Genomic DNA, 26,652 nt, shown 5'->3' with positions numbered 1-26,652 from the left:
AGTTGGGATTTTTATCTGTGTGGGCTTATTCTTTGAGCATTATGAAGACGTTGCTAATTAGTCTGGACTGCAGTAAGCTGGAACTTGCTGATCCTGGAAGAAGTGCCACTGCCAGTTTAGGGTGATTTTTGTGACTGGGGGGGGGAGGGGGGGGGAAGCCAAATTTGTGTGTGGTGGTTTGTTCTGACTCAGTGTCCCGCTTCCTAAAGCAATCCAGTGTGCCCTTAAAAACATGTCAGGAACTGCAGTAGCAGCTGAGCTTGGTGATGATTTGGTGCATGACAGTACTTTTTTTGTCTTAATAACTTAAGGCGTTAATATTTCTTGTAGATAATTATCAAACGGCACAACTACTTGCCTTAATTTTGGAGCTGCTTACTTTTTGTGTGGAACACCACACGTATCACATCAAGAATTACATTATGAACAAAGATTTGCTAAGAAGAGTACTGGTCTTGATGAATTCAAAACACACATTTCTGGCCTTGTGTGAGTATGGAGCTGTTGTGATTTCTTTCTTCAACCCTTTGTAGGTACTGCGTGGGATGTGTATGAGTAGAAGTGTATACTTAAATCCAAAATTCATGTTCATTTCCTACTTATTACTGACTAGCTGTTAGGTAATTTTGGAAGAATGGCAGCAGATGTCTGTTGATGTAGACCAGTGCAGTTTATGGTGGGAGGAGGATTGTTGTATGTTTTGAAGCCCGCAGTGATCCTTTCAAGTCTTTATGAGAGCAAGGGTCATATGAGCTGTCTTATCTCATTTAAATGGAAATTCTGCCATTTCTTAATTACATCATAAATACAGTGCTCCTGGTGGAGAGCGAATGACATTTTGTGAACCTTGGTATCTATTGGGGCTGATTCTGGGAGGTAAACACAGAAGAGAACGGGAAGGAGCTAACAGTTTAACTTCACGTGTGCTAAAGTTTATTGCTGCCGTATTTCAAAAAGAAATTCATGGACCCTGATCCCATTCAAATACCAGGAAGGTCAAGGAACGGAAGAAAGGCTGCCTGTCAGCAAATGTTTCTTCTGAACTTTGAGGAAGTGGTTTTTAATGCTCTTGGTTTGGGGATGTGTCTTCCTCTAACATCAGGTTTGCTCCGTTCTTTCCAAGAGAAGCAGGTCGCAGCCCTGGCATGTAGTTATTAAATTCTTGAATTTCTTTCTTCATACAGGCGCTCTTCGCTTTATGAGGAGAATAATTGGTCTAAAAGATGAATTTTATAACCGTTATATCACCAAGGGAAACCTGTTTGAACCAGTTATAAATGCTCTGTTGGATAATGGAACTAGATACAATCTGCTCAACTCTGCTGTGATTGAGCTGTTTGAATTCATCAGAGTGGTAAGTTAAGCAGCTTCTTCAGCTCTTACACGTGTGCAACATCTCAGGTAGAAATAATACAAAATGCCAATCTTTCCCTTGAAGTAGTGTATTAATACTTAAAATCAAAAAGTGGAAATCCCATAGATAAATACCCAAATAGAACGGAGCCAGTAAGCTGCCTCACGCTGGTTTTACTTGATTGTCCCGGTACAGAGTCTGTGTCGGCCCCATTTATGTGCAAGTCTGCATAAAGTACCCTGTGGGTTAAGTTCTGCTGTGTGCTTGACTGTGGTGTTCGTCGGCCAAACCTTGAAGGGAGGAATTAAGTGACATATGTTATATGTGAATAAGCCTGGCTGGGTGTTACTGGGTCTAAACGAGGCCAGTTTGACCATAAATTTGAATGATCCTTGTCCTTTGAGATCCTGCACACGTGTGCTTTCCTAGCCAGTGCCAGCTCGGAATCGGTAGCTTTGTGGGAACAATGTGAGCGTGGACAGGAGAGGCCGGGCAGCCGGCTGCTTGTCTTGCTGGGGTGGAAAACAAGGACTTGCAACCCCTCCTGAGCTGTGGATGCCTTGATGCAGGGAAGTCTCGGGGAAGCTTTGTGGCCTGTGAAAATGAAGGGCAGTTTTTAGTCATGGGATATCGTAGCTGGTGTCTTTCTCCAGCCAGAGGAGAATGCCTTGTGTCTCTGGGTGCCTTTGCCGGCGCAGTATGAGCGTTAAGGTTCGCCTGAGACAGCGGGATGTGTCAGAGGATGAGTGACCAAAAGGTGCCTAATCCCGCGTGTGCGGCTGCAGTTACTGGGGGCTAGAAAGAGGGGTGCAACTCTGGGGGGAGCGAGGCACAGCTAAGCTCGTGTTTCTCTCAAGAAGGCTCAATTCTAGATAGCAAGCGCCATGCTTTAATCAAACTGTCACCGATAGAATTGGGGCGGTACTGAGCATATGGTCTGTTTATATGGGAAATTCAATAATTGTTTCTAGATCTCAGCTTTTCTATTAAGGAAGAAGCTGATTACTTCGTGTTTGTTCTTTACAATAAAGTTTCGACTCGGGACAATGAATCAGTTACTTTTAAAAGCAAACTCTAAAGCTTTTTGGGCTTCTGCATGTTAATATTTGAGACTGAAATGCCATTTTGTTCTTATGCAGGAAGATATCAAGTCCCTTATTGCACATATAGTTGAAAACTTTTATAATGCACTTGAATCTATCGAATATGTTCAGACATTCAAGGGACTGAAGACAAAATACGAGCAAGAAAAAGACCGACAAAACCAGAAACTGAACAGGTAAATGACAGTGCCATTATGTAGTACTGCTGGCCAGTTTTTTTCCTTCCTAGAGGGCAGAAGCGGCTGAAGGCTGGGATTGGGGTTGGTTTTCAGTCTCGATGAAAACTTCTTCAGTTAGAGTAACGCCCATCTGGCTTCCCTTGGGGCCTACTGTAGTGGAGTTCATATTTGTGAGTATATTAAATGATACATTTGGAAAACGCTCAGCTTACGAAGGGCAGAATCTTCTTCTGTCATTCAGAGCTGGGGCTCTGTCTGCCACCTGGGGTTTTGGCGACGCTTACGCTGATGGTAGAACCGGGGAGGGAGCTGGACTGCCTTCCCAAACGCACTGAGTTCACTCTGAAGCAGCAGGAGCCGTTTCCGGTCCTGGCCGAGTCTGGAACAGCAGGCAAGACTTGAATGGCTTGTCATGTGTCTCTTACAGTGTTCCATCTATATTGCGTAGCAATAGATTTCGCAGAGATGCAAGAGCCTTAGAGGAGGATGAAGAAATGTGGTTCAATGAAGACGAAGAGGAAGAAGGTGAAGCTGTTGTGCCTCCAATTGAGAAGTCAAAACAGGAGGATGATTTTCCAGATAGCTATGAAAAATTTATGGAAACTAAAAAAGGTATTTACACAACTTCAGCTGGTTGGTACTGGAAGTGCGCTCTGGCAGATGCCATGTCAACAAACCTGTTGCTTGTGCTCTGTATCATAAGCAGGAGTAGGGGTATTGCATGGAATTAAGTAATGAATTCCTAACGTGTATTTGCAAGCTAGTTTAGAGTTAAAATACTGAGTTAAATTGCACCAAGCATGCCTCTGGTTTAAATGACATTCAAAAGCAAAACTTTATCTGTGCTTGTGTGCGCCAAGTGAGCAATGTCCCCAGGTCCGCAGCATCTGTGCCATTCCTGGTTCGAATGCTGGCGTGCTTTGGGTGAGGTTAGTAGATGAGCTGTTGATTGAAACAACTTTAAAAAAAAAAAAAGGGCAACCTTTGCTGTGTGATTATGCTGTGATGGGGATTGTACTCCATGGTGTGCAGCTGATACTTAAGTACGAAAATGTTTGTCCCTCAGCTAAGGAGAGTGAAGACAAAGAGAATCTTCCAAAAAGGACTTCAGCTGGGGGATTCAAATTCACTTTTTCCCACTCAGCCAGCGCAGCCAATGGTGCAAACGGTGCAAACAGTAAATCCATGGCAGCTCAGACGTCACCAGCAAGCTCCAACGGCTCCTCTTCAAAGAACACAACCCTGACCACAACGGTGACAGCCACCAAGGTGGGAGAACTCGCACAAAAGCTGCTGTCCTGGCGTAGGCCAGCGGGGCGGCGGCGTGAGGTTAGCGTTAGCCTCTAGGCAGGGTCTTAGGTATCAATTCACCCAAGGCCCTGTCTCGTTAAGCCCTCAGTAGTTTTGGGTGAGGTTTAAGGCGGCGTTAGGTGGGACTGGGGTCTGTTGGTATGTCTGCTGGGCACAGTTTAATCTCGCATCTTCTGCATAATTTAACTGTTCCCACTCCTCAGCTTTTAAAACTGCCCAGGTGCTGCTGTGTGTGATATACAGACAAGATTTGGGTTTTTTTCTGAACTACGTTAGTGCCTTCCCTGGTGGACAACCATTACGCATTTTTAAGGAGATGAAGTATAGTGATACCTCTTTTATGTCATACAGTCGTGCATTGTTTTACTCTAGCCTGTGCAAACTCCTAAGAGGCTGCAGGAAAGTGTGGCAGAAATGTTCCTGCACACACCACAGACTTGCCAGCAAAGCGGATGTGCAGTGTACACATCGGCTTGCGTGGCTGTCCAGTGGGGCGCTTAAAAAGTGATTTTTTTTTTTTTAAATAATGCTGAGGCCAGATGCAGCAGAGCAAGGAAGTTCCAGCGTTGGTTTTTTTTTTTTTTTTAACCTTGAGGTTCAGAAACCGTCTCAAGACAAGTGGGTATTTGAATGAAAAAGGCATCGCGAAGAAACCTCCTGCTGCAGGCTTGATGTCCTGCAGAGGTTGGCTGGGGAGGAATGGACTAACGTGGCACTTTCCTGGGTATTTTTTTCCAGTGTGCAAATTTCTTTTTTTTTTTTTTTTTTTCTTTTTTTTTTTTCCCAATTGGCAGGGAAGTCTAGTTGGCCTAGTGGATTATCCTGATGATGAAGATGATGATGAAGAAGAGGAGGCATCTCCAAGGAAAAGACCACGTCTGGGTTCATAAATGAAACCAAAACTTTGGAATAAAAACTTTTATTATGGGGTTTCAAATGCTGCAACTGTTTTAAGAGCTAAAAAGAACCTGATTCAGAAAGCTTTCTCCCATGAGTATATAAGATAATGCAAGGAGTAGCAAAAGAAACTCAGTATATCAGCTAGAAAGGGTTAGTTCTGTAAACACAAAGCTTCCAAGGAACTTAATATCTTTCTAGTTATTAAGGAGTCTGCCATTCAGGCTGTCAAAAAAAATATAAAAATATTAAAAAGTGGGTTAGTATTCACAGAACCTGGATGATGGCTTCTCAGCAAGGAAAGTCTCAGGTGTCGGGAGGGCAGGGGGAGGGAACGGTATGGTAAACACTTTTTTAAAAATATTGCAGGGTTTCCCCAGTGTTTAACAGAACTAAGAAAAAAAATAATTCAAGCTAAAATTTTGAACCCAGTAATCTTAATTTTGTAATGGTGCTGTCAGTTGTGTTCTTTTAGCAATGCCTCTTTTTAAAAAAAAATTCAAGGGAAAATTTAACTGTTTGCATAAGAACAATCCAGATTTTGGGACCATGTATTACCAATGAAATCGCATTTCTCATGGTTGGCGGGAGGGACGCTGCAGTTATAGTGCATGTTGAGTTGTTGAAAGCAGTTCAAAATGAGTTTTAATTTCTATTTTTCAAGAGGAGAAGACAGAAGCTGGATTCAAAATGGATGGTTTTCCTTGGGTTTTTTTCTCAGACATCCGGCAATGTCTATGCCAAGGAATGATTGCTTCCAAAATATCTCCAGGAGCTGCTGGTGTCAAAGCGGTGGCTGCCACGGCACACGCCATAGCTGTTGCCTTCGCCTTGCGGAAGATGCCGCATTTGAATCACTTTCTGTGGTGTTAAAGGAGCTGCCTCTTGGAGCAGCCCGCCGCTTCCCCTTTGCGAAACACTAACAGGTTTTTCATAGCAATGAATTTAGCAGCGTTTTAACACCAAAGTCACTTTGGACCAAGACAGAACGATTACTAACCCAACACCGCTCTCCGAGGCAGAATCAACAAGCAGCACCCCGAGTCTGGGTGTAATCCGAAAGCTGCTTTTTAAAAAAACAAAAGCACATTCCACGTAGGTAAGCAAACTGTGACAAAAATAGATGAGTTGACAGAGGCAAACAGTCCAGGTTTTATTTTCAAGAGCAGCGAGCGAACTGTAAATATTTTAATGTTAGTTTGCCCGTTTGTGATCTGAGATCATGATGAGAGGAAGTTTCCCAGCGACAATTGATGTGTCAGAAACGCTGAAATATGAAACCAGCTGCAATCCACCACACAGATCACTCTTGTCATACGTGTTATGGGTCCATTTCTCCTGGAATAGTTTAAGCTGAAGCAGTTTCTCTGTTTTGGAGATTTTTGTAGTTAGTTTTAATTTTAGCTATTGTTTGGAAAAAGATGGGCTGTCTGTGTAGATATGAAGTATAGTTTTTTTCCATAAAACAGAAGTTTATTTTGTATTAAAAATACCACTGTACTTGTTTTACACCATTTGTATACATGTGGTGATATTAATGCTGAACTGTAAAATTCAGGAATTAAAATGTGACCCTGTAATTCCATAATTATTGCTTTTGTTTGGTTTGTTACACATGGTAAGTTAACTCAGAATTTTAAATGTGGCCATTTTAGAGTATTTTTGAAGATTAGTTATCCGTGCAGTTCTAAAAGTAACTCTATACCACTAGATGAAATCCCACAGGGAACGTGTGAGCTCTTCCCGACACAGAAGCTGGACACGGGCGTTCCGAGGGATGACGGTTCGTGTGCGTGGACCTGGGGACAGTGGTATTGCCCTTCACGGCACCAGGCAGCCAGGAATGGGACTCCTGAGTTTTCACCTGTGTGATGAAGCACCCAGTCAGCTCCAAACGCAGAGCAGCAGAGGAAGTGTTTGCCGGTAAAGCATGGCTGCTGCATCATTGCTGTGTGCTCACTCTCCTGCTGACCATCACCTGGGTTTCTTCCTGACGCGTCCTTTCTCTCCTCTGGTAAAGATGATTACCTTCCTCCGGCACCGCACACGCTACTCGAGCGGCAGTTACGCAGTATGTGCCTTTACTAACCTGCGGCTGAAAAATTGTGGCACCTGCTCTGCGGACCCGAGCTGTCCTGATTCTCTGTAACAGCCACCCAAAGCACGTTCTCTGAGGGTCTCTGACTGCAGCGTGTCAGTCCTTGCTCTGCTCCCCACCACCCCAGCTCTTCCCCAAAGTACTGCCAGGAGCTTTAAAAATACCTTCAGACCAGCATGAGGGGGGGTCACAGCAAAAACAAGAATGTCATGAATTTTTATAGCTACTAGAAAAAGACTGTGTAAAGTGGCATTAGATGTCTCATTTTAAAACAAAATAAACCACCTAAATTCCCTGTAGGAGGTGACGTGCAGCACTGTCTCTAACTGGCTTGTGTCCGGCCGTCACCCCGTAGATGGCGTTTCCCCGTCTGACCTGGTGGGTGCTGCCTGGGGGCAGCCGCGTTCCTGTGCCTGGGGTCCTTCCAGTACCGCTCTTTTTGGAAAAGAAAAGAACATCTGCCAACATGTATCAGTTATAAATGCTATTTTAATAAAAAGTTACATGAAACTTGAACTGGTTGTTTTGTTTCTTCTAATGTGAGTTACTGGTGCAGTCAGCCATGTAAGGACATCCTGCAAAAGCCTCTCCCTGCTTCAAGTCTGTCAAAGCCAAACCAGTAAACAAGATTTTAAAAGATTTCTACTTTGAATTTCTCATGACACTATAAAGCAGTTACTTTACTTAAAAGTTGCATCTAAGGACAAGTAAACTGCCCCAAAAGTATGGAAAACAATGTAATCCAGAGTTCATCTGTAAATGTCTTGACCCCAAACTGCATTATTTTTCAGAAAAATAAGATGATCATAGTTGCACTTCTTGTGGAATTAGACTTTATTACATTGCACAGCTGAAAAGTAGCAAATTTTTTATAATATTCTAGTAAAAGGAACAGAGTTGTTTAATTGAAAAATAAAAAAAATAAAGTTTTTAACTCAGAACTGTTCACAGAGGAATTATTTTAACAGATCTCAGTATCTGCTTTTGTTCCGTCTGCCATCACGTGGCTGAGGTCAGTACTGAGGCAGCCTGCACGCTGCAGTGATGGTCAGGGGCCTGGCCGCTGAACAGGGGCCAGGGAAAGTCATAGTTTCCAGCATTCTGGAAAGTCTGGTTTTAGTGTATTCCAGTGACATTTTAAATACTTATTCTATAAAAGTACTGCGTTGCTTGTCTGAAAGTTCTATAAAACAAAGTAATATTGGAAAACAATCCATTCAATTATTGATTATATAATTGATTCTAAAGACATACTTGTGTTCTTGAGATCTGCAATGAGCTTCTTAAAATTACCGCTTATTAATAACTTCTTCTTTCAGTTTTTCTGCAAGCATTTTCCTCTTCTGCAGTAACCTTTGCTTCTCTTCTGACATTTCCTAAAGACAAAGTGGAAAGAAACACAACACTGATAAACTGCGTGGCTTTCCTGGGAGACATCCTGACTTCTAACGTGAACCGCTCCCCCGGTGTGAGAGCGTGGTGGGGGGGCTGGTAACACCACTTGCAAACCTGAGGCTGCAGCAGCCGTCCTTCACACTCACCAGCATCATATATATATATATAAAAAAAAAAAAAAGTATTACTGTTCCATCTCTGCAGCAGCAGATCACAGGATGCGGCTGACTGGCTCTGCACAATCTGCCTTTTTTCCACACCTCAGCTTAACCTGGGGCTGCCCAGTCATTCCTGAAGTTCCCCAATCAAGTGTTCTGAGCATAATAAAATGCTCAGCCACTCTGAAAAATACCCGAGCTGACAGGAGGCCCTCTGTCTTAAATACATGGTTCTGTAAAGAAAAGTAATTACTTTTTTTAAAAAAAAAAAACAAAGAAAACCAAAACAGTAACACCTGCACAGAACAATGTAATAATGTCATCTACTCGTTTCCTTACTTGTGTTGAGAGCTTTCACGCATTTATTTTCATATAAATGTAGATCAAACCTACTTGTGGTAACCATAACGATGATTAACAATAAAAAGTTGGGTTTTTCCTGATAAAGATGTCTGTATCAGTAGGGATTTGGGGGATTTTTTATGGCTGTATTTTCTTTCCCCAATAGGATTTACCTTTTCTTTTTCTCCCCAAACTAGGTTTTCTATCATCCCCACAGCTCAAGGATTTTTGCGATTTTAGCACTTGTTTCAAGTCAAGGAACGTGTCTGTTCACTCCCTAAGCAACTTCACACACGCCTCTGAACAGAGAACAGCCTTTGCACAAAGGCAACCTTGAAGAATGGGCAAACTGCCAGCGGGGCTGCTTCCAGCAGCACAGCATTCTCCTGCCCCACGCTTCCAGCCCTCCCACGGACCTGGTTTTTCTGTTGGCAACTGGGTGGACAGCAGCATCCACCCTTCAGAGGGCCTCGTCTTTCTAAAAGGTACCATCACCACAGTGCTTCCATTCCAGTGCTCGATGCACAGAAATCAACGATTTCTCCATTTTAAATAAGCACAAAACTCTCAAGAAAAAGAGCAAAAGAACAGAGCAAATTTGTTACCTCTGTAAAATAAGACTTTGCAAAAGAAAAATGTTTCTCCTGTTTCAGCTGGGGAAAAAAAAAATCCCAGAGATTTAAGGGAGCCCAAACAGTAGGTCACAGCTTAGGAAAAAACCAGTATTTTAGCCGTTCATAAACTTAATCATGAGGATTTGGTGATACAGAAGCAAAATAATGCTAACAATCACTAAAACCTCTAGCCTATAAGCTTCTGCAAAAGGAGTAGCTTGGAAATGCTTCCTCTCTGCTTCCCCCACTTGGGTTTCTTATTCTGCTGCAATACTCAGCAGCAACACTGACATTGTCACTGAAATCATCTGTGTTTCTTCTATAAAGTGGTCACGATGATTTAAATGTTTGAATCCTTCACCTCCTTAGGAGACGATTCCTCTTCTTTCTGCTCAGAGTTTGATGGTGACAGTACATTATTTCTTGACTCTTTCTTTGTAGCCATCAGCATGTCTCGTTTCTTCTTCAGGTAGTCCTCTCGTTGCTTCAGCTGCTGTTTTTCAAGTTCTGACAAATTCTGGAATTATTTTTTCAAATACATTTTGAAATTAATTTTTGGTCTGCATGTTATGCAAGATAAAAGCATTTACATCATATCTGCCTCCAAAATGACTAGCTAACAAAAAACAAACAAAAAATCCAAGCTGAAGTTTCAAGCCAGAGCACTCTACTAAGAAAACATCACCAGTCAAAGGCTGAATGCTGAATTCTAGCCTAAAACTGGAATGATAATCTGAACTTTATGCAAATTAAACTAATACTATAAAACAGTATTTGCATGCTGGTTTTAAAAAAAAGAAATACACCACAAAACCCACCACCTGATTAAAATAATAGAAAAATATTATATATATATATATATATAAAAACTACTGTCTTACATACATATTCTAAATGTAATCCTATCTTTTTGCTTTCGAGTTCTATGTTTGGGCGATTTTCTTGTTTGTTTTAAACTTACAGGTCCTTCCATCCCAGCCTTTTGCGCTGCATTTTCTGAACATTTTCCAGCTGACCTTTTCTTAATGTCGTCTTTCCCTTTGGTACAAGATGGCTGAGGTAAGCTTTCTGTTCCTTTTGGTAATGGCCGCACTGGTTTTAAGTCCTCCCTTGCATATTTCTGAGATTCCTCTATGCAGCAATTTTTACAGAGAAAGCAATTAGAAAAAATAGAAATACATAAGAAAATTTTATCAGTGTTTCTTCCGATACCTAGATGTCTCTTCTGATTAAATGGAAAACTTTAAAAAACCAACACATTCCTCCCCTTTTTATTAATAAAACTTACTTTCAAACTAACGTAGATATTGTATTTGCACAACGGAAGCAATTAAGTAACACTTTACATCCTAAGTACCTCTACTGCAATGAATTATAAGTTGTTAAATGCTTGGAAGTATGACGTCACGCTCAGTGTTCCAGGAGTCCGTTCACACTGAGACTGTACTTGCCACTTCTGTCTGGCATGCCAAGGCGCTGATGGGCAGCAGGCAAGGCACGCTTCAGCCCACTGCAAGTACGAGTGTACCGCTTCAGCCTTCAGCCTCACAGCAAAGAATCAGGCGCTCCAGCACCTCAATGTCTTTCCAGTAGTGCAGGGCCACTCACGACTTTCTTGTAGCGAGTATCTTCCCCTCCCTATCAAGCCTTGTGCAAGATCACAGTCCTGCACAATATCCTGTTCTCCTGGCATATGTCCAAGACCAAAAGTGCCTGTGCTGGAAAAGAAAAGTGAGCCTGTACCGACGCCGGCTGTGCCCCTCATACCTCCACAGGGACCAAGGTTAGTCGTACCTTGCATCCCACTTGCCATCTTGGAGATCATGGAGTCATCAAGGTTATTGATGTCAAAGTCAAAGCCTCTCCAGTCACCAGGCTGTAGAGCAGGGTGTGTTTTCAGAACTTTACTAAGACTTTGCTTGACTTTACCTACTACTACTCCTGAGTAAGGCAAGCTGCTGCTCCTACTGTATTTTTATTAAAAATTAAGAGCCTTTTGACTGTTTTAAACTATGTCTGAAAATATCCACATAAAGGCAAGAATCCAGGTAGTGAAATACAAATCTTACTGTGTTCAGTTTGAGTCCATCCATTATATCCAAGTTGATACAACTGAATGTAGCTGTTTATAATTCTACAGTGCTGTAATTTTTTGTTGTAATGCTGAGAACTTGCATGAGGATTAAGGTACGAGTACTCTCCTTGGTCTCTACCAAGGAACAGACGGCAAAGCTAGCTCCACCAGCGCTAGTGCAGGGTGAACGCCACTCAGTTGTTTCTTTAGGTTAGAGCAAGCAACATACATTTAGCTCTTCAACATTGCTGCTTTCTTTAGTACAGAAAATTACAAGATACATAGTTGCAAAAAGGTAGGAAAAAAAGCAAAGCAAAGGAAATGTTATTCAAAGTACAGAAAAACAAACCAGGACAGAAATGTAAAACCAAGGTCAGGCTGAAGAATTTGCATTTCACTGAATTATGTCTGCTGGAAGTCTTGATGCTCTAAAGAATGTCTTTTGGGGACAGATACAAGTTCTTAGAGGCACTGTGAGAGGTCAGAGTTAAAATTGCTAGAAAAAATTCCTCACACTATAGCTGTCTGGTTAAAAAAGCAGAGGAAAAGAAACCCCAAAAGCACACACTGCATGCCAAATACCTACACTATAACCAACATGATGATTAAGGAACGCTACTTACCAGAAAGCAGCTCTTTGAAATGTGTGGTGTGTATGTAAGTGTACACTGTGGCTGTCCATACCGCAAACACTCAAACTGGAGATGTTTGTGTCTTAGCAGTCAGTACCTGTAGGATGTGATTATAGGACCCTCAGTGTCACTTAACCCATGAACCTGAAAAGATACTGAGAAGAGAGGGGGAGGAGGGTGTATAGTGAAGTTACAAATAGACAGCATATCTCAAAGAATTACAGTTACTGGTACATAACTTTTTTTTTTTCCTTTGAGAACTTGTCTATATGTACATTCACGCTGTGGGTGGCTAAGCAACACACTTTTCCATGTGGACAATTACTTCAGAATCTTCTCAAAATGCAAGCACGCAGGACGACTCCAGCAGCCGCTGTGTCCTCCTTATCGATAGCACAATACACGTGGCTCAGCGCGAACTCGAGTGCAACTTCTGAAGCAGCTGCCCTGCAGGTACCTGGAGCAGGAAGTGTTCTCCAAGAATGCTGGAAAGGTCCCTTGCACTCCAAAGTGTTGAGAACGACCTTTACTATGAAATTCACCCTTCTGATCTCTCCACACTGCACAAGTTAGGTGGTCAAAGTACAGCAGGAATGGTTTGGCAAGCCCTAACCTGCAAATCATTTGTAAGGAGCTCATCAAAGTGAAATTAAGAAAATTAAGGCAAATACCATTAAATTTGAATTCATCATACAGTGGAAAACTTTAAGGGGTCCACAAACTGAAATCTTGGGTCTCAAGGTGAAGGGGAAATAGCAAAAAATAATAAAAGTGCTGTGTATCTGAAGGGAGAGAAACGTATGGCGGACTGGAGGGAACAAAAAACAAAGGAAAAGGAAAAGTGTTTTTCTGAGAGCTGGCTCATGCGAGGGCCATGTTGCCAAGGCAGATGACAGTCCCTGGGTACAGGATTGCCCCCCATGCTTGGGTCGAGAAAGGCAAGCTGTCCTGTTCCTTGGTAACGCAACCCTGCCAGTAATAACGCAGAGCCAGGACCCAAGCATAGGTCTGGTGGGCTGTGAGGGTCAGGGACCAGCCCAGGTGAGAGAAGACCAGGGCACAAACCCTTGGTGAAAGGTTCTTGCTGTTTCTGTTCCCAGAGTTGTATCTGGCACCAAGAGGAAGTCAGTCAAGCCGAGGATATGATCCCATTATCCGAGACGAACCTTTAGTTGGGAACCCAGGTTTTAGAGGCGGGCAATCACAGGCTGCTCTGGAGGCTGGTCCTCTCAGTTCTTTGTGAGGAAGGGGCATGGAAGAAGATTCCCCATGCAGATTCTTCTTAATTTTTGCCACCACTACCCAAAACCACTTTTCTAGAAGACAATACTAGAGGATGAGCTGTGGCAAACTTTCTCAGTAGCCTCTTTGGACAGCTATGCTGCCACAAGATGCCAGGTCTGCAAGGACGAAGATTTCCAAGAAGCTGAACTTTTTGTAGACCTGTCTCTTCTTTGGCATTTAAAGAGCACGGCAATGCTCAGCACCAGCTGAGCAGGCACTTGGACAGCACAGATGTGCTGCGCTCAAGTGCAGAGAAGTCCTGACTCCTGAGCATCACGACCTCCTGTCTCTCAAGCCCAGGATTAAGTCCTCAGATTGGGTGTTTGCTAGATTCATGTGCCTTCCCCATGAATCAGGGAAGCAGCCACTGCAGGACCGACATAGTTTAGTGGTGGCACTACTGAGCGAAAAATAAGAGAACTAAGAGCAGGCTGGGAGAAGAGTGCAAGTATACCTGCAGGCCTTTTGCATACTTCCAAGGGTGGAAGGGAGAGAAGAGTTCAAATAAATGCCTCAACCAAAGGACAGAAGGGATAACGGGGGAGGGGAGCGGGGGAGGGGGAACAACAACCATATTTAAAAAGGTCAGTGACAATTTTTTTTTTTCAGTTTCCTAATGTGAAACTGTGAAAGACACTAATTCAGTTCAAAAGAAGAGGGTCCTACAACCACTTCATCTGTTAATGGCCATCAAACGAAAAAGCAAGGAGCAAGTATGGCCCAAAGGTACTACCAAGGCTAAAAGTATCCAGCTCAAGTGTCTGCGGTATGAAAACTTCCGGTGTGAAAGCATACAGAGACAAGTAAGAGAGAAAGGAAAAATGTAACTGAAAGACAGCACAGGCTATTATTTCCCAAGGTTGGAACCGTCTTCTTCTAAGCGACCTTAGGATATCGTTACAAATTTTTCACAACCTCTTAAGACAGCAGATCCCACTGAGATGCAACCTGGTTTTGAACATCGACAACGTACACCCATATACATAGATATGTGTGTGTGTATACATACATACCTATATGTGCGTGTGCATGTATACACACACACACACACATATATGCTTCTTGCCACCTAAGAATCTTCCTGCTTTCCTGAACAGGTCAGCACCCTTGTGCTTTAGCTGCAACACAAACATACCAAGGGCGCATTCATTACAACCAGCGATTCCTTTTATTCTCCTCCCTTAAAAGCACTGGCTTGGTCATGCTCTCCAGTAAATAATTATCTACAAACAATCCAGACCATTTTCACTACATAACTGGGGTAAAAACTACTTAAAAGAGCTCTCCGTGGCACTGTGAGTTGGCAAGTGTCACAATCCCACTCAAAAACAAAAAGGTAAAATTGAAAAGATTTAAATGAGTAACAAGAACCTGACCCAAACACAAAAAAGGTTCAGTTTGGTGATCTGACAATTCAGCTTGACAGCACAAGGTTAGTTCCTTCAGAAATGCTCGCTTGCTATGAAGAAGTGTTGTACAATTATACATTAAATCTATAATGGCCACACACAGGGAGAGAAAGCATAATATTTTAAGTAAATGATTCATAGTTGCTTACAGGAAACATTGTACTTAACAGTCGTGGCAGCATAAGCACAGTAAACTGAAAGAAGAAAACTGCTGTTGGACTCCTGTGTTTCTGCTCCAATTGGAGACGACTTAGAACATCGCTGAGTAACATACCAACTCTGGGTGGAAGGCATTTCTGCAGGCCACCCAGCACAAATACTCTGCTCAAAGCAGGGCTCACTTCAAAGATAGGATGGTTTACTCACAGCCTCATCCAGCCAAGTTCTTAAAACCTTGCTATGAGGGAACACTCCAATAATTTGAAAATAGTATCATATTGCACACTCAGCATTGCACTTCCCCATGGAGTTACCTAATGGAAGTTTTGGAGTTCCTTCAGAATCATCAGCTCCCTCCATGGACTCCTTCACTTTTATGGCTTCTCTTGAATCTCCTGGAGAACTGTAGCTAACATCTGGTGATTTAAGTTTACCACGTGCCTCAAATTAAAAAACAAACAAAACCAAGCATTACATTTTCCTGCCACTGCACCTCAGGGGCAAGAAAGCTCCCAAAAGGACTTTCAGTTAAAATTGTGTTGTTTACACTACATAGTCAAAACAAACAAAAGCAAACTACTTATTTTGGTTTACTAATAGGAAGGTTCTTACTGGCTTAGACTTGTCAGTCAGCATTTCTTATTTTAGTTCAAAACCTGTTCCCTAATCAATCACCAGAATTTAGCATATTAGGCAAATTAGTACCTTGTTTCCCAGCTACAAACAGATAATGGGGTGTGTGTGTGTGTGTGTGTGTGTGTGTGTGCCACACTTTGCTTGTGACTTTCAAGCAGACCTCTGTCCACCAGAAAAATACAATACAGTAAGAGAACCAGGAACGTACACCCAAGTTACCACAGAAACGGAGAAACAATCAGCTGAATGGAAACAATAGGTCTGGATAATCTCTGACACTATTGTTTCACTCCTATACTTGTCTGGGAAATCTTGACAATGTAGCCCACCTCTCAAAATTGTAAAGCCAGCTGGGATTTGCCCAGAAAGTGTCCATGCTGTTCATCAACCATCTAATTTATGTCAGAACACCCCAGCATTCATGAAAATATTATTTCATATTAAAACATTTTCTAACAAAAACGTATTCTTGAACGGTAAGTATCACCTTCTCCATCCAGATGAACTTGACTGGGGCCTCTGTAATCTATCTTGTTTATCAAGAATATTGATACTCTTGGCTGGCTTGAATTTGCCTTGGCTGATTTTGATAAGCCTGCATCCTAATGTAACTGGAATTCTTAAAAGAGCCAAAGCTTGAGTTTCCCGGTTATTTTGCAAGAAATCCAGTAGAATGGGTGTCTCATTTCCTGGAATCTACCATAGTAATACCGGAAAGAAGTTTTGCCACCACTTTTCCACAGCATCACACACTGGGAGAGAGGTATAGTTTGGTAGAACGTCCCAGCTGTTCAAGTCTTGCATTCAATAGCATAGCCATCATCTGCACCTATCATGGGTTTTGAACTGGGGAGTGTCAACCTCCACAGCAGCCACTTTTGGTCTCCAGGCAGTTTCCTTTGTCAGTTCAGGCTGAAGAAACAGCACTTTCTCTTTTCAAATTTAGCAAGCTCAATTCCCTAATGACAGAAATGAACAAAAGAACAATTCTGCTCCCTTTTGAAACAGCCTACAATCCCAGCTATTTTTGTATGTTTTCCCAATGAAGGGGAGGTTTATTGCCACGATTCCACTGCAATTTATTTCAATTTCAATTTGTTTCTCAGTTGCTGAACAAATGGCAATTTAGCCAGTCCCCATTTACATTCAGTTACATGGTTTACTCTGATGGAGACCAAATGATGGTCTAACTTGGAGAGGATTTCTGGTTCCTGGTGATTAGGTTCTGGCACTACTGTGCAGACTTACTGCCCATGAAGTGATCCTTAAAATTCCTGAAGGATTATGAATGCTATAATCTCTAAGAAGCTTATACTTTGAAGTCTCTTTGATCTTGACAATATCAGTAATTCAGATGTTCTCTGGATCCAAAAGGTTGACATCCATTATCAGGATTTTAGAATTTTGATACCAAAGAGGGAATACGCTTACCACATGAGCTCTGCCAAATGGCCGATGGTTAACGGTGTCATGTATAGCGCTAGTGTCAATGATACCATCAGAAAAAACGTAAACAACAGAACAGACCTTTCAAAAGGAAGCATCAGTAAGACCCTCCTGAGAGACTGTTTGCTGAGGATGGTACACAGTGCCTTACAGTGACAGAATCAACACCCAGGACAGGAATATCAGAGTATTTCTTAATCATCAATATAACTCATCTGGAAAGGTAAGATACTCACTTCTTCAGTCCTCTTTCTTTCTTGCTCTGTTTCATATTCTTCCTTAGATTTTCTGTAACACAAAATACAAGTAAATGCTCAAAACTTCTTTAGTGACTTGTAGGTAAATCTAGCACTGATTAAATATTTGAGGGCTATCAAAACAATTACAACATAATACAAATTTGTTAGTATCCAAAATACTCCCATGACTTAAGTGAAAAGGCACTTGTAATAGAAATAAATAATTATGATAAACACACAGAAGCCACCATCCCCAGTCTACCTTTCTCTGTGCAAAAATAATAGCGTAAGAATTTCCAGGGCTTATCTATCCCTTGTTTCATCTGCTCATTTAAAGACAGGAAGGGAAGCATTTCCAGAATACAGAGGGAAAATAGCATAAATTAATATAATGTAAATGGATTAATCTGCTATTATTTCAGATTATGCTTATATATATGTGAACTGGGAGTGGAGGAGAACCTATAGAAGTTGTGTCAGTCCTCACACATCATCTTAGATCACAGCGACAGTCGTTGAACTCAACTAAGAAGGAAGCTATAGAAAGGTATAAGGCCTACTTCAAAACCAGAATTTGCCTTTCCAAGGCTTTATTGTTTAGGGTGTTCCCTGAATGAATTACAGCTATGTCCAGAGACATCGACCCCAGGGCTAACTTTAGTTCTACCTGGAGATTCAGGGGAGGATGGAAAGGATGGGGCTCAAAGTTGCACGTCATTCTACGCATCATCAAGACACTTCATCGTGGCAGAGCAGTTCTCCCTGAGTCTTCAATATTCCTGATCACACCCACTGTCTAGCACCATTCATTTTCTCTTAGGTAGGATTTTGACAAGAACATTCATGTCATCTGTGTGATGAAGGTGGCCTCCTGGAAAAGGCTAGAAGAGTTAGGTCCTACATACCTTTATTTTTTATTTTAAAGTAACATACAAAGAAGGACAGATTCATTTTGTACCTTAGAACCTCCCTCAGTATCTTCATTTCTTCTTCTTCAATTTCACTGAATACATCAGAACCCTCTGTCAAACAGTCGGGCAACACACCTATAAAAAAAACCATAGCACAATTTATGCATTACTCTAAAGAAAATTACTTTGCCTGAAGAATGATGCCAAATGGAGCACAGAGAGAACAAAGAAAAAACAAAAACAAACAAACAGAAAACCCCCATCTAAGTCTTCCTCCTTTAACTGTTTCCAAAAGGATTCTGGATCCTAGGCATCAAGCTGCTAGCAGCAAAAAGGCAAAGGTTTCTGAACAATGATTTGACGTCTAAGGGTAAAGCATAAATCATACTCTGCATTGACCACTATATGGCATTTCCTACAGACTGCAGTTCAGCCATGGCTAACAACCATTTTCAAATTTATCTGTTGTATGAAAGTTAAAGTTCCAAAATTATTTCCTGAAAAAAACATGCATGCAGAAGTCAAAACAAAATGGTAAAACTTTTTTTTTTACATGGAAGAAAGGAGTGGGTAGATGAAAATTCTTTCAGAAACATCAACAGACCAGCAAAGTTGGATGTAAATTATTTTCTCTTCTCTAAAAGTGTGCATGTATTAGCACAATGAAAGCCTTCTGCTTTCTATATGGATTTTTCAGATGCAACTGTACGGTGTGAATTGCAAAGTTAGGCACAGCAGATAGCACAGCATCATTCCTTTGTAAGTAGCATAGTTCAAACTATCAGTGTTGTCTTTGTTGATGAACTGATAATAATTGCTTTAACACTCAAAATTAGCACAAAAATTCATTAACAAAACCTAAGTCTAAGCCAAGTTTCACAGAAAAAAATTACACAAACAGAACTGGAAAATCGGTTAATTTAGAAAGGAACATAGAGACAGCTGTCACTGAGAACGCAAGCCAAGGACTAAGCAATGAAATCCTAGTCCCAGTAAAATCAACTGAATTACTTTCATTAACTGAACCAGTACTCTATACTCGCTTATAAATGGATTACACAGTCATCAAAAGAACGCTAAAAAGGATGAAGTGAAACCCCACATTTACCACTCCTTACCATTTCTTTCTTTAATGATTCTAATAGCTTGCAATTGCATTTCAATATTTTTCTGTACCATCATTTTTTTAAATAGTCTAAAATCTTCTGCTGCCAACACTGTTTGCAAAATGGCCTGTGGGTGGGAAGATATGCACAAAATTAAAACCCCTAAAGAAATCTTAATATAATTTCAAGCAGACTGAGATGGTTAAGATTTAAATTCAGTGGAGCATGTTTTTAATACTTATACTTAATACTCCTATCTGTCTTTTTTTCCAGCCATACAAGTTGAGCTAATAGTCAAGAAGATAATTTGATGGTTTATGTCTTTAGATTAACATGTCTACAATATTATCACAAAACCTGGAGGGGTCCCCTGTCTAAGATTACAACTGCAATTCATTTGACTTCCTGAACAAATGCATAAGCTTGAGTGAGGAATGCACACTCTGAAGAAGTTTGTTACACATCTAGGAGGAGATATGTCAACAAAGCCCAATTTAAACCAGCAGCAGAAGCTCCCACTCCTCTGCCCGACATACCCAAAATATTCTGAAAGATATCTTTGGGCAGGTGAAGGGCTGCCTAAACATGCCTCAAGGCCAATGTTTGTCTTACAGATTTTACTGTTTTATTACAGAGGAAAACATTTTTTATTTCATGGAATATGTCTACTGTTTTAATCTTTGTCTGCTGCTGTAAACAGACTGAAGACTAAAACTGACAAATAAGCAAATAAAGGTGGCAGAAATACCCTAAGCTTAGAGGTTTGTTTTAAAACACACAAAGCACAGAAGATTAATCTCAAAAGGTGCCTGACACCACACAAGTATCTGTCATTATTTTCAAGATGCACATTTTTCTGGTCAAAGTTCATAATACAAACACACACATTATGTTTTAGAAAACTACACTTTTACCAAGTAAAGTTTTCCAAGTTTCATCTCTACCCTGCTGTATTAGTGAAAATAGAAAGCTAAAAATTGAATCTGTACCTTCCTTAACAAAGGAAAATACCTGTGAAGTGCGTGTCTTTGCAAGAGGAGATGAAAAAGCCTCTTGAAATTTCTCTTCATTAATTCCAACTTCTTTAAGATAGTCTTCTAATAATTTTTCAACCTATAAAAAAGTATAAGCCTTACTTTCTAAGAGGTTTTTCCCTAAGGATCGTATTAATTTTTTTTTTATAACTGTACATTCTTTTCTGCTGGCATTGTCTTTTTTAAACTCAAATGAAGATCACTGCAATAATATAATTGATTTTTCTGATACATCAGGCCTTGTTTACTTTCATGAACTGTTTTCATTGCTAAATTTGGTAACTACTTAATTTAGCTTCTCCAATTTCCAAGAATTTCTCTTCCTCCACCTTTTCCCCAGACTCCTGGCTAGTATTCCTCACCAATTTTTGCCCTGTGGGTAAAAGCACTTGTTGTCAGTCTGTGTGTCTGAAACCCTCCAGGGTCACAGCAAAAATGGATGTTGGTCTGTATTTATTAAGTTGACGCTTTTTTAACACCACATATTACTAATCCTTGTTAGAAAAAAATTTTTTTTTAGAAATCAGTATGCATTGGTTTATAGGTATTTTAAGCATGCTCCACACATCTCCTGTAGTTTTTTCTGACAATTGAAAGTTAACTCAAAAGATTTACCAGGCTCATCAGTGAACAAAATAGAAGTTATACACATTTCTCAGACACTGTGCTGTTTGTCATTTTAACTTGACAGAAAATCTGAATATTATCAAGCTTCTAAGTACAGTATTTTAGCTCGTGGATTTATTAATCTTAATGAAAAATAAGTAACATGGCATAAGAGATATGACTGTTGAAGCTTCTTTTCTACTATCTTGTGTTTAAGCATAAAAATGCGTAAGACGGCTACGACTCAAAGGACTTCTAAATAACAATTATAACAGGCAATGTTAGAAAACTAAATAACAAAAGATAGCACAATTAAAATTTCATCTAAATACTGCTTTAACACTTTAAATTGTATTTCTTAGAAATCTATCACAAACAGGGAATAATGCTCACCAGAGCTTGGTACTCCTTATAAATTTCTGTGTAAGACAACTTGCTTTCTTCTTCATCATCAAAAACTGTGGGGAAAAATAAAAACACAAAACACACACACATTTTGGGGTTAGTTTACACACCACAAATTAACTTACGCTTTAGAGCGAAAGATTAACCTTTACAAGGTAATATATTTAATTGCATGAAATAATTGGCCATTATTGATTAAAATAATGTATTTTTCCACACATTCAGGCTAAGCACGTACTTTTGGTAATTTAATGTAATTAAATTAATACCAGGAAAACTTATTGTAATAACAGAAGCAGATTTCTAAGCAAGCTGAGGATTCAGCAGACACATACACTAAAAAGCCAGATTTAGTATAAGAAAAGTAAGATTTACTGTAAGAACTACCATATGAACTTGTGCAAGGCTGTTCTAAGACAGCAGGTGAACAGATATAAAGCAGGAAGATTCTCTTCCCCCCCCCCTCCCCCAGGTATTTACATGGAGGATGTATTAATGACTTAAACCAAATTTTTTTACAATGCCATTCATTTAGCGAGAATTAAAGGTGAGGCAGGAAAATGAGACCATGCCTGCACAAAAACAGATAACCCCAAAAAAGGAAATCTGCTGCAGGGAAGTTTTTTTAATTGTATCTATCCTGATTTAGACAAAACGAGCATCTGTATAGTAAGGGCCATATTAATTATATGCATATAAGTTCATATTAAGAACTCTCGACTGGAAATATCAAACTAATGATCTCTACACTGCAGGACAGATGGAAGAAGCAGAAAATAAGAGAAACTGGAAACTAGGGTTTGGGGTTTTTTAATTTACATTTTTTTCAAGTCAACAAAGAACAGAGGTAATATAAGACCTAGCAATTAAAGCAGAGGCTTATAAGTAAGACTTTCTCAATCCCTGTCAAGATTAGCCACTACATATTGGACAAGTCACTTCCCATATGCATTCTTTGAAGTCATTGGAAGAATGGGAATTCTGCTTAAATTGGTGAGTGTGATTTATTTCATACAGACACACATCATCTCTGATGGTAGGTGGTACTGACGCACGTAGAAGTAGTATAACCTTCACTCAAATTTAGAATTACTTTTAGAAAGCATTATTTCCCAGCTGTGACAGCCCTGAGGCAATGTTACTCTGAACCTTGATAAAAGCATGATGCAAGATGTCTGTTCCTAAAACAAAGTACTTGCACCACTTCCTAACAACTTACAGCAATGCAATGATAGAAATCTAATCAAACAACTCAGGCCCTCTAAATAAGCAAGGGAAACTTGCTTTTTAAATGACATAATCTGGAAAACAGCATTTGCTTCCGTTTCATTTTTGCACAAGGGAAATTATTTTAATGAAGGGATTCTTTTTAAAAAGAAAAGCTTTAAAAATATGTAGGAATAAATTCAAATGGTAGAAAAAGTACTACAAATCTTACTCTAAAAATGTTCAGCTCCTGCGGTGACCATCATCTTACCAAACCCAAGAGGGTGAAGACACTTAACTGCCTCTATTGTCTTCTGCATCTCCTCCCCTCCGAGGGATGTCCCTTACAGCTCTTGCAGATCCCAATCTTTGTCTCAGTTTCTCTGTTCCCTTCTACTTCCCACTGTTCCTCCCACACTGGGCACCCAAAGCGGAGGTGACACAGGGATGGCACTCCTCAGTATCCATGCAGACAGCTAGCCTCACACTGCCAAGGGGATGCTTCCAAGTCCTCCTCCTCCTCCTCCCACAGCTGCAGGACAACATGGAATGCAGAGTGGAAAGCCAGCACAAACTGCTCTCTGTTCTCAAGCTCTGAACAAAACCGGGATGAAATGCCAAGTAAAGCAAGCTGCAGTTAGCATCTCCCCTCTGAGTTAAATGGCATTAAGGAGTACTTTGAATCAAGATTTTGGATTTTCTTGAGTCAAGGCTTCTAAATCACGTAGTCATTATCGTCCTTAAAGTTTCTGCACAGAGTCTTTGGTTGTCCTACAGGAACCACTGTTTCAAATTAAGCTGGGAGACCCAGATAACCTGAGAGGCAACCTCATCATTCTCCTGTTCAAATTGAAAATCATTGCTATGACCCTTCAAATGGGATGAGTGCTAACTCAAGTTTGAGTTCTCCCCGCTAGACTATACCACTGACTCACCTGACCTCACAGACAAGAGCCAGTTAAGCAAACCTGAGGAAACTCTCATCTTTCTCCCCCAGTCCTCACTGACTGGTGAAGCAGCTCTGTGCTGGGAGGGAAGGGAGTCACAGGCAACAATATCCGTTTATTCCTTTTGTACCTTGTCTTTATCTTCTGGTGCTCAGAAGCTTATCAAGCTTATCCCTGTCCAAATGATGCTTCAATTAATACCTTGGAACAGGTAGAAGACCTCTTGCCCCAAATACATACTCACAGATTTAATTTCAATTTCACAGCCACATAAAAGGAATCAAGCCATAAGAAATTAATCAAGTACCCAGAAAGTGAGAGAGAGAGAAAGGAAGCTATCAACAGATAGAAAACCATCAGGACTGTTTATAAACTGAAGTGCAAGGACTTGGCCTAAGTAACTACAGTTCCAAAAAATTCAATCCCTTATCAAATACCAAAACTCAAATTCTATTTCTGAGGAATCACTAGCTACTGTCAGTTAATCAAAGTGTTGCTAATTTGCTTGTTCAGCCCAAAGACTAAATGTTTTGGGAATTAAAATAATTCTGTTCTGACAAAACGTCTCAGTACAAAAAAACCCAAAAAACAAAAAACCAGCAATGTAATCAGCACAGTACACTTATAGCGAGGAAAAGCAAATAGCACAGATACCTGCAACTAAAACTTCAAATTTAACTGTGTTTCTTGGCAACCCTAGCACTGCAGTAACAATTCTTGAGCCTTTTTTCTCAACAGTTTCCAAAAGTTGTCCAACACAGCACTCTTGTAGCACAAGTGATACCTTGGAAGATCATTTACTGCAAATGATTTCTCTACTTTGTTCCTCCAATTTCTTATGTAGAAACAAACAGGCAGGAAGCAACCATTATATAAGTCAGCCTCACACTACATGGAAATTTACAGAGGTTCCATAAATCTTCTTACTGCCAGTAAATTCCTCTCAACCTTCTAAAGAGAGATCATTGGTCCAGAGAGGGATAATCAATTCCCCCGATTCCTAAACCTAGACCCTTTGCATGATAACCAAAATAGCTGACCGAGCTCAAATTTAGGCAGACTTTCCAAGAGAAGACTTCTAGTCTGGATTTCTCTGTTGCTTCCTAGCTCTAAAGAGTCTAGCAGCCTTCCTGTTCTCATTTCCTGAAAGGGTAGAAACGATTCAGGGTAACTAAGAAGCAACTCGTTTAGAAGCTGTGATCTGAATCAGAGGTGTGTTGCTTCACTGAATATGAGATAAAAATTCTTAATGGACCCTAACAAGAATGACTGCGTAACAAAAGACACGGCCAGGCCCTACTGAGGCCAACCATTACAGAAGCTGTTCTGGAGTCCACAGGAGGATGAAGGGGAAGGAGTTAAGTGTGAGTAGGCAGAATACTTTAATAGTAAAAACCATTTACTTTGAGCTTGATACTAGTAAGGCCCTAGAAGTAAAATGTGTTTGGAAGCCTGTGTTTCATGACTTCAGTATTTTAAAGTTAAAATTATTAATTAATCCTACATCCTGTCAAATGATACTAAAAGAACAGATCTTATCCACAGTAACCACATAAAGTTATCCTAAATTAGTCTATGGCAACATGCTTTAATATTTCTCATGCGTGAACGTCTGCAGGCTGGGTAGGACCACAGGCCATCATGTTCTCAACTCAAACATGGTTCTTTTTCTGCAAAAATCACAAAAGAAAGCTTCCTTTATTTTTTTTTTTTCCTTTTTCTTTAAAGGACTTCAGCAATGCTTTCAGACTTGCCCAAGTTGAAGTTGTAACTATTTTGCTACCATAAGGATACAGGTATTCTCCGGCAGCACAAAAAACATTCTGTAAGTAGTAGAACTAACGTAACCAAATTCCTGAAGCAGAAAGCCCATGTCCTCCTTTCCTCACTACATACATACCCCTATACGGGTCTCCTCAGGCACCTTCACACGGAGCCCCAGGCCTACCCCAGTGCCCCCCTCACTGCCTGTGCTTCCAGTTCACTCAGGCCGTTCCCCAAGTTACTCCACAACTCCCTCAGTTTCCTCTTGAGGAAGAGAAGGCAGTTTAACTAGAGTTGCTTCTGAGCTAAACTCACGCACAGGACCACCGACAAAACGTAACTGCGAACCGATGCCTTTTTAGTGCTGACTATCGTTTTTCTGAGGTAATAATGAACAGCTTCTCATCTCTTAACAGCCAACGTTTGCAAAATTGCCGGAATTTAACTTGGGCCTTGTACTCTCCCGTCCCACCGAACAGACGGCGATTTCGGTTGTACTGCCCAGTTTCCTAGGGCACACCACCTAGCCCTGGGGAAGCATTACAGGCCTCCCGCCGCGCCCCAGCCCCGTGAGGGCATTACGTGCCGCGGGACGCGGGCTCGCCCGGGCTCCGCGCGGTAAGCGCATGCCGTAATCCCCTGTACGAGCTAATGGACGCCACCCGCCCCATCCCGCCCAACGCCTGCCTCAGGGGAGCCGGCGCGCCCGCGCCAGGCGCCCCCTCCCCGCAAGCGCCGCCGGCTGCGCGGAGCCCGGGGCGCCCTCCCGGAGGTCGCTGCGGACCGGCGGGGGTGCGCCTGCTGCCCGCACGGAGCTCAGCCCACAGGGACACCGCGGCCCGGTGCCGGAGGCGGGGGCCTGGGCCGCGGCGAGGCCTGGCGTGCGGGCCCGCCCCAGCAGCCTCCCGGCGCCCCGCAGCCCCCCGCCGAGGCCCGGCGCGGGCGAAGGGGCTGCGCCCACGGGAAGCCCGGCCCGCCCCGGCCCCACCGCTCACCCTCGCACTTCTGCTCCATGAACTCCAGGATGGGGATGGACCAGGCGGGCCCCTGCAGGAACCCGGCGATGGTGTCCACCACCCACTCCACGTCGCCCTCCTCCTCCGCCGCCATCGCCGCGGCCGCCACGGGAGGAACGGCGGACGGTGCGGCGGCTGGAGCGCCCGCCCGTCGCTATAGCGACCGGCGTCACGGGGAGGGGACGCGCGCGCCTCACGTAGGCCCGGCAGCGGGAGCGCTCGCTGCGGTGGGGGCCGGCGGCCGGTTCTGGCGGCACCGTCGTTACGGGCGCTGCACAGCGGGAACGAGCAACGCCGCCCGAGCCTAGCTGAAGCTCCCGCTCCAGC

The 26,652-nt window shown here is 41.9% G+C and overlaps 2 protein-coding genes across 7 annotated transcripts in view; one reads left to right on the top strand and one right to left on the bottom strand.

The window, feature by feature from the left end:
- The window catches only part of PPP4R3B (protein phosphatase 4 regulatory subunit 3B), a 25,354-nt gene extending 18,922 nt beyond the window's left edge, over positions 1-6,432 (top strand). For 2 of the 5 annotated variants that reach the window (XM_037405041.1, XM_037405042.1), the window contains exons 11-16: positions 331-489; positions 1,185-1,354; positions 2,494-2,633; positions 3,085-3,248; positions 3,703-3,905; positions 4,742-6,432. In XM_037405041.1, coding sequence (XP_037260938.1) covers positions 331-489; positions 1,185-1,354; positions 2,494-2,633; positions 3,085-3,248; positions 3,703-3,905; positions 4,742-4,837 — 932 coding nt within the window. In that variant the 3' untranslated portion in view covers positions 4,838-6,432. Of the gene's footprint in view, positions 1-330; positions 490-1,184; positions 1,355-2,493; positions 2,634-3,063; positions 3,249-3,702; positions 3,906-4,741 lie in introns of all 5 variants that reach the window. The other 3 variants (XM_037405039.1, XM_037405040.1, XM_037405043.1) reach the window with 2 other exon arrangements.
- CFAP36 (cilia and flagella associated protein 36) lies at positions 5,049-26,652 on the bottom strand. 2 transcript variants are annotated; one of them, XM_037405046.1, is made up of 11 exons: positions 26,305-26,652; positions 21,381-21,445; positions 20,359-20,460; positions 19,360-19,474; positions 18,289-18,376; positions 17,328-17,379; positions 15,324-15,450; positions 10,413-10,582; positions 9,813-9,968; positions 8,197-8,318; positions 5,049-7,544 (listed from the first exon to the last, which is right to left on the bottom strand). In XM_037405046.1, exons 1-10 carry the CDS (start codon positions 26,417-26,419, stop codon positions 8,232-8,234), a joined length of 1,077 nt encoding a protein of 358 aa, XP_037260943.1. In that variant the 5' UTR covers positions 26,420-26,652; the 3' UTR covers positions 5,049-7,544; positions 8,197-8,231. The 2 variants fall into 2 exon arrangements, with proteins under 2 accessions (XP_037260943.1, XP_037260942.1); XM_037405045.1 differs by lacking the exon at positions 5,049-7,544 and having other exon boundaries at positions 7,753-8,318; positions 26,305-26,651.

The sequence above is a fragment of the Falco rusticolus genome, chromosome 12 (genome assembly GCF_015220075.1).
Source record: "Falco rusticolus isolate bFalRus1 chromosome 12, bFalRus1.pri, whole genome shotgun sequence".
NCBI lineage: Eukaryota > Metazoa > Chordata > Aves > Falconiformes > Falconidae > Falco > Falco rusticolus.
The sequence above is the reverse complement of the archived record's forward strand: the minus strand, read 5'-3'. Positions and strand labels throughout refer to the sequence as shown.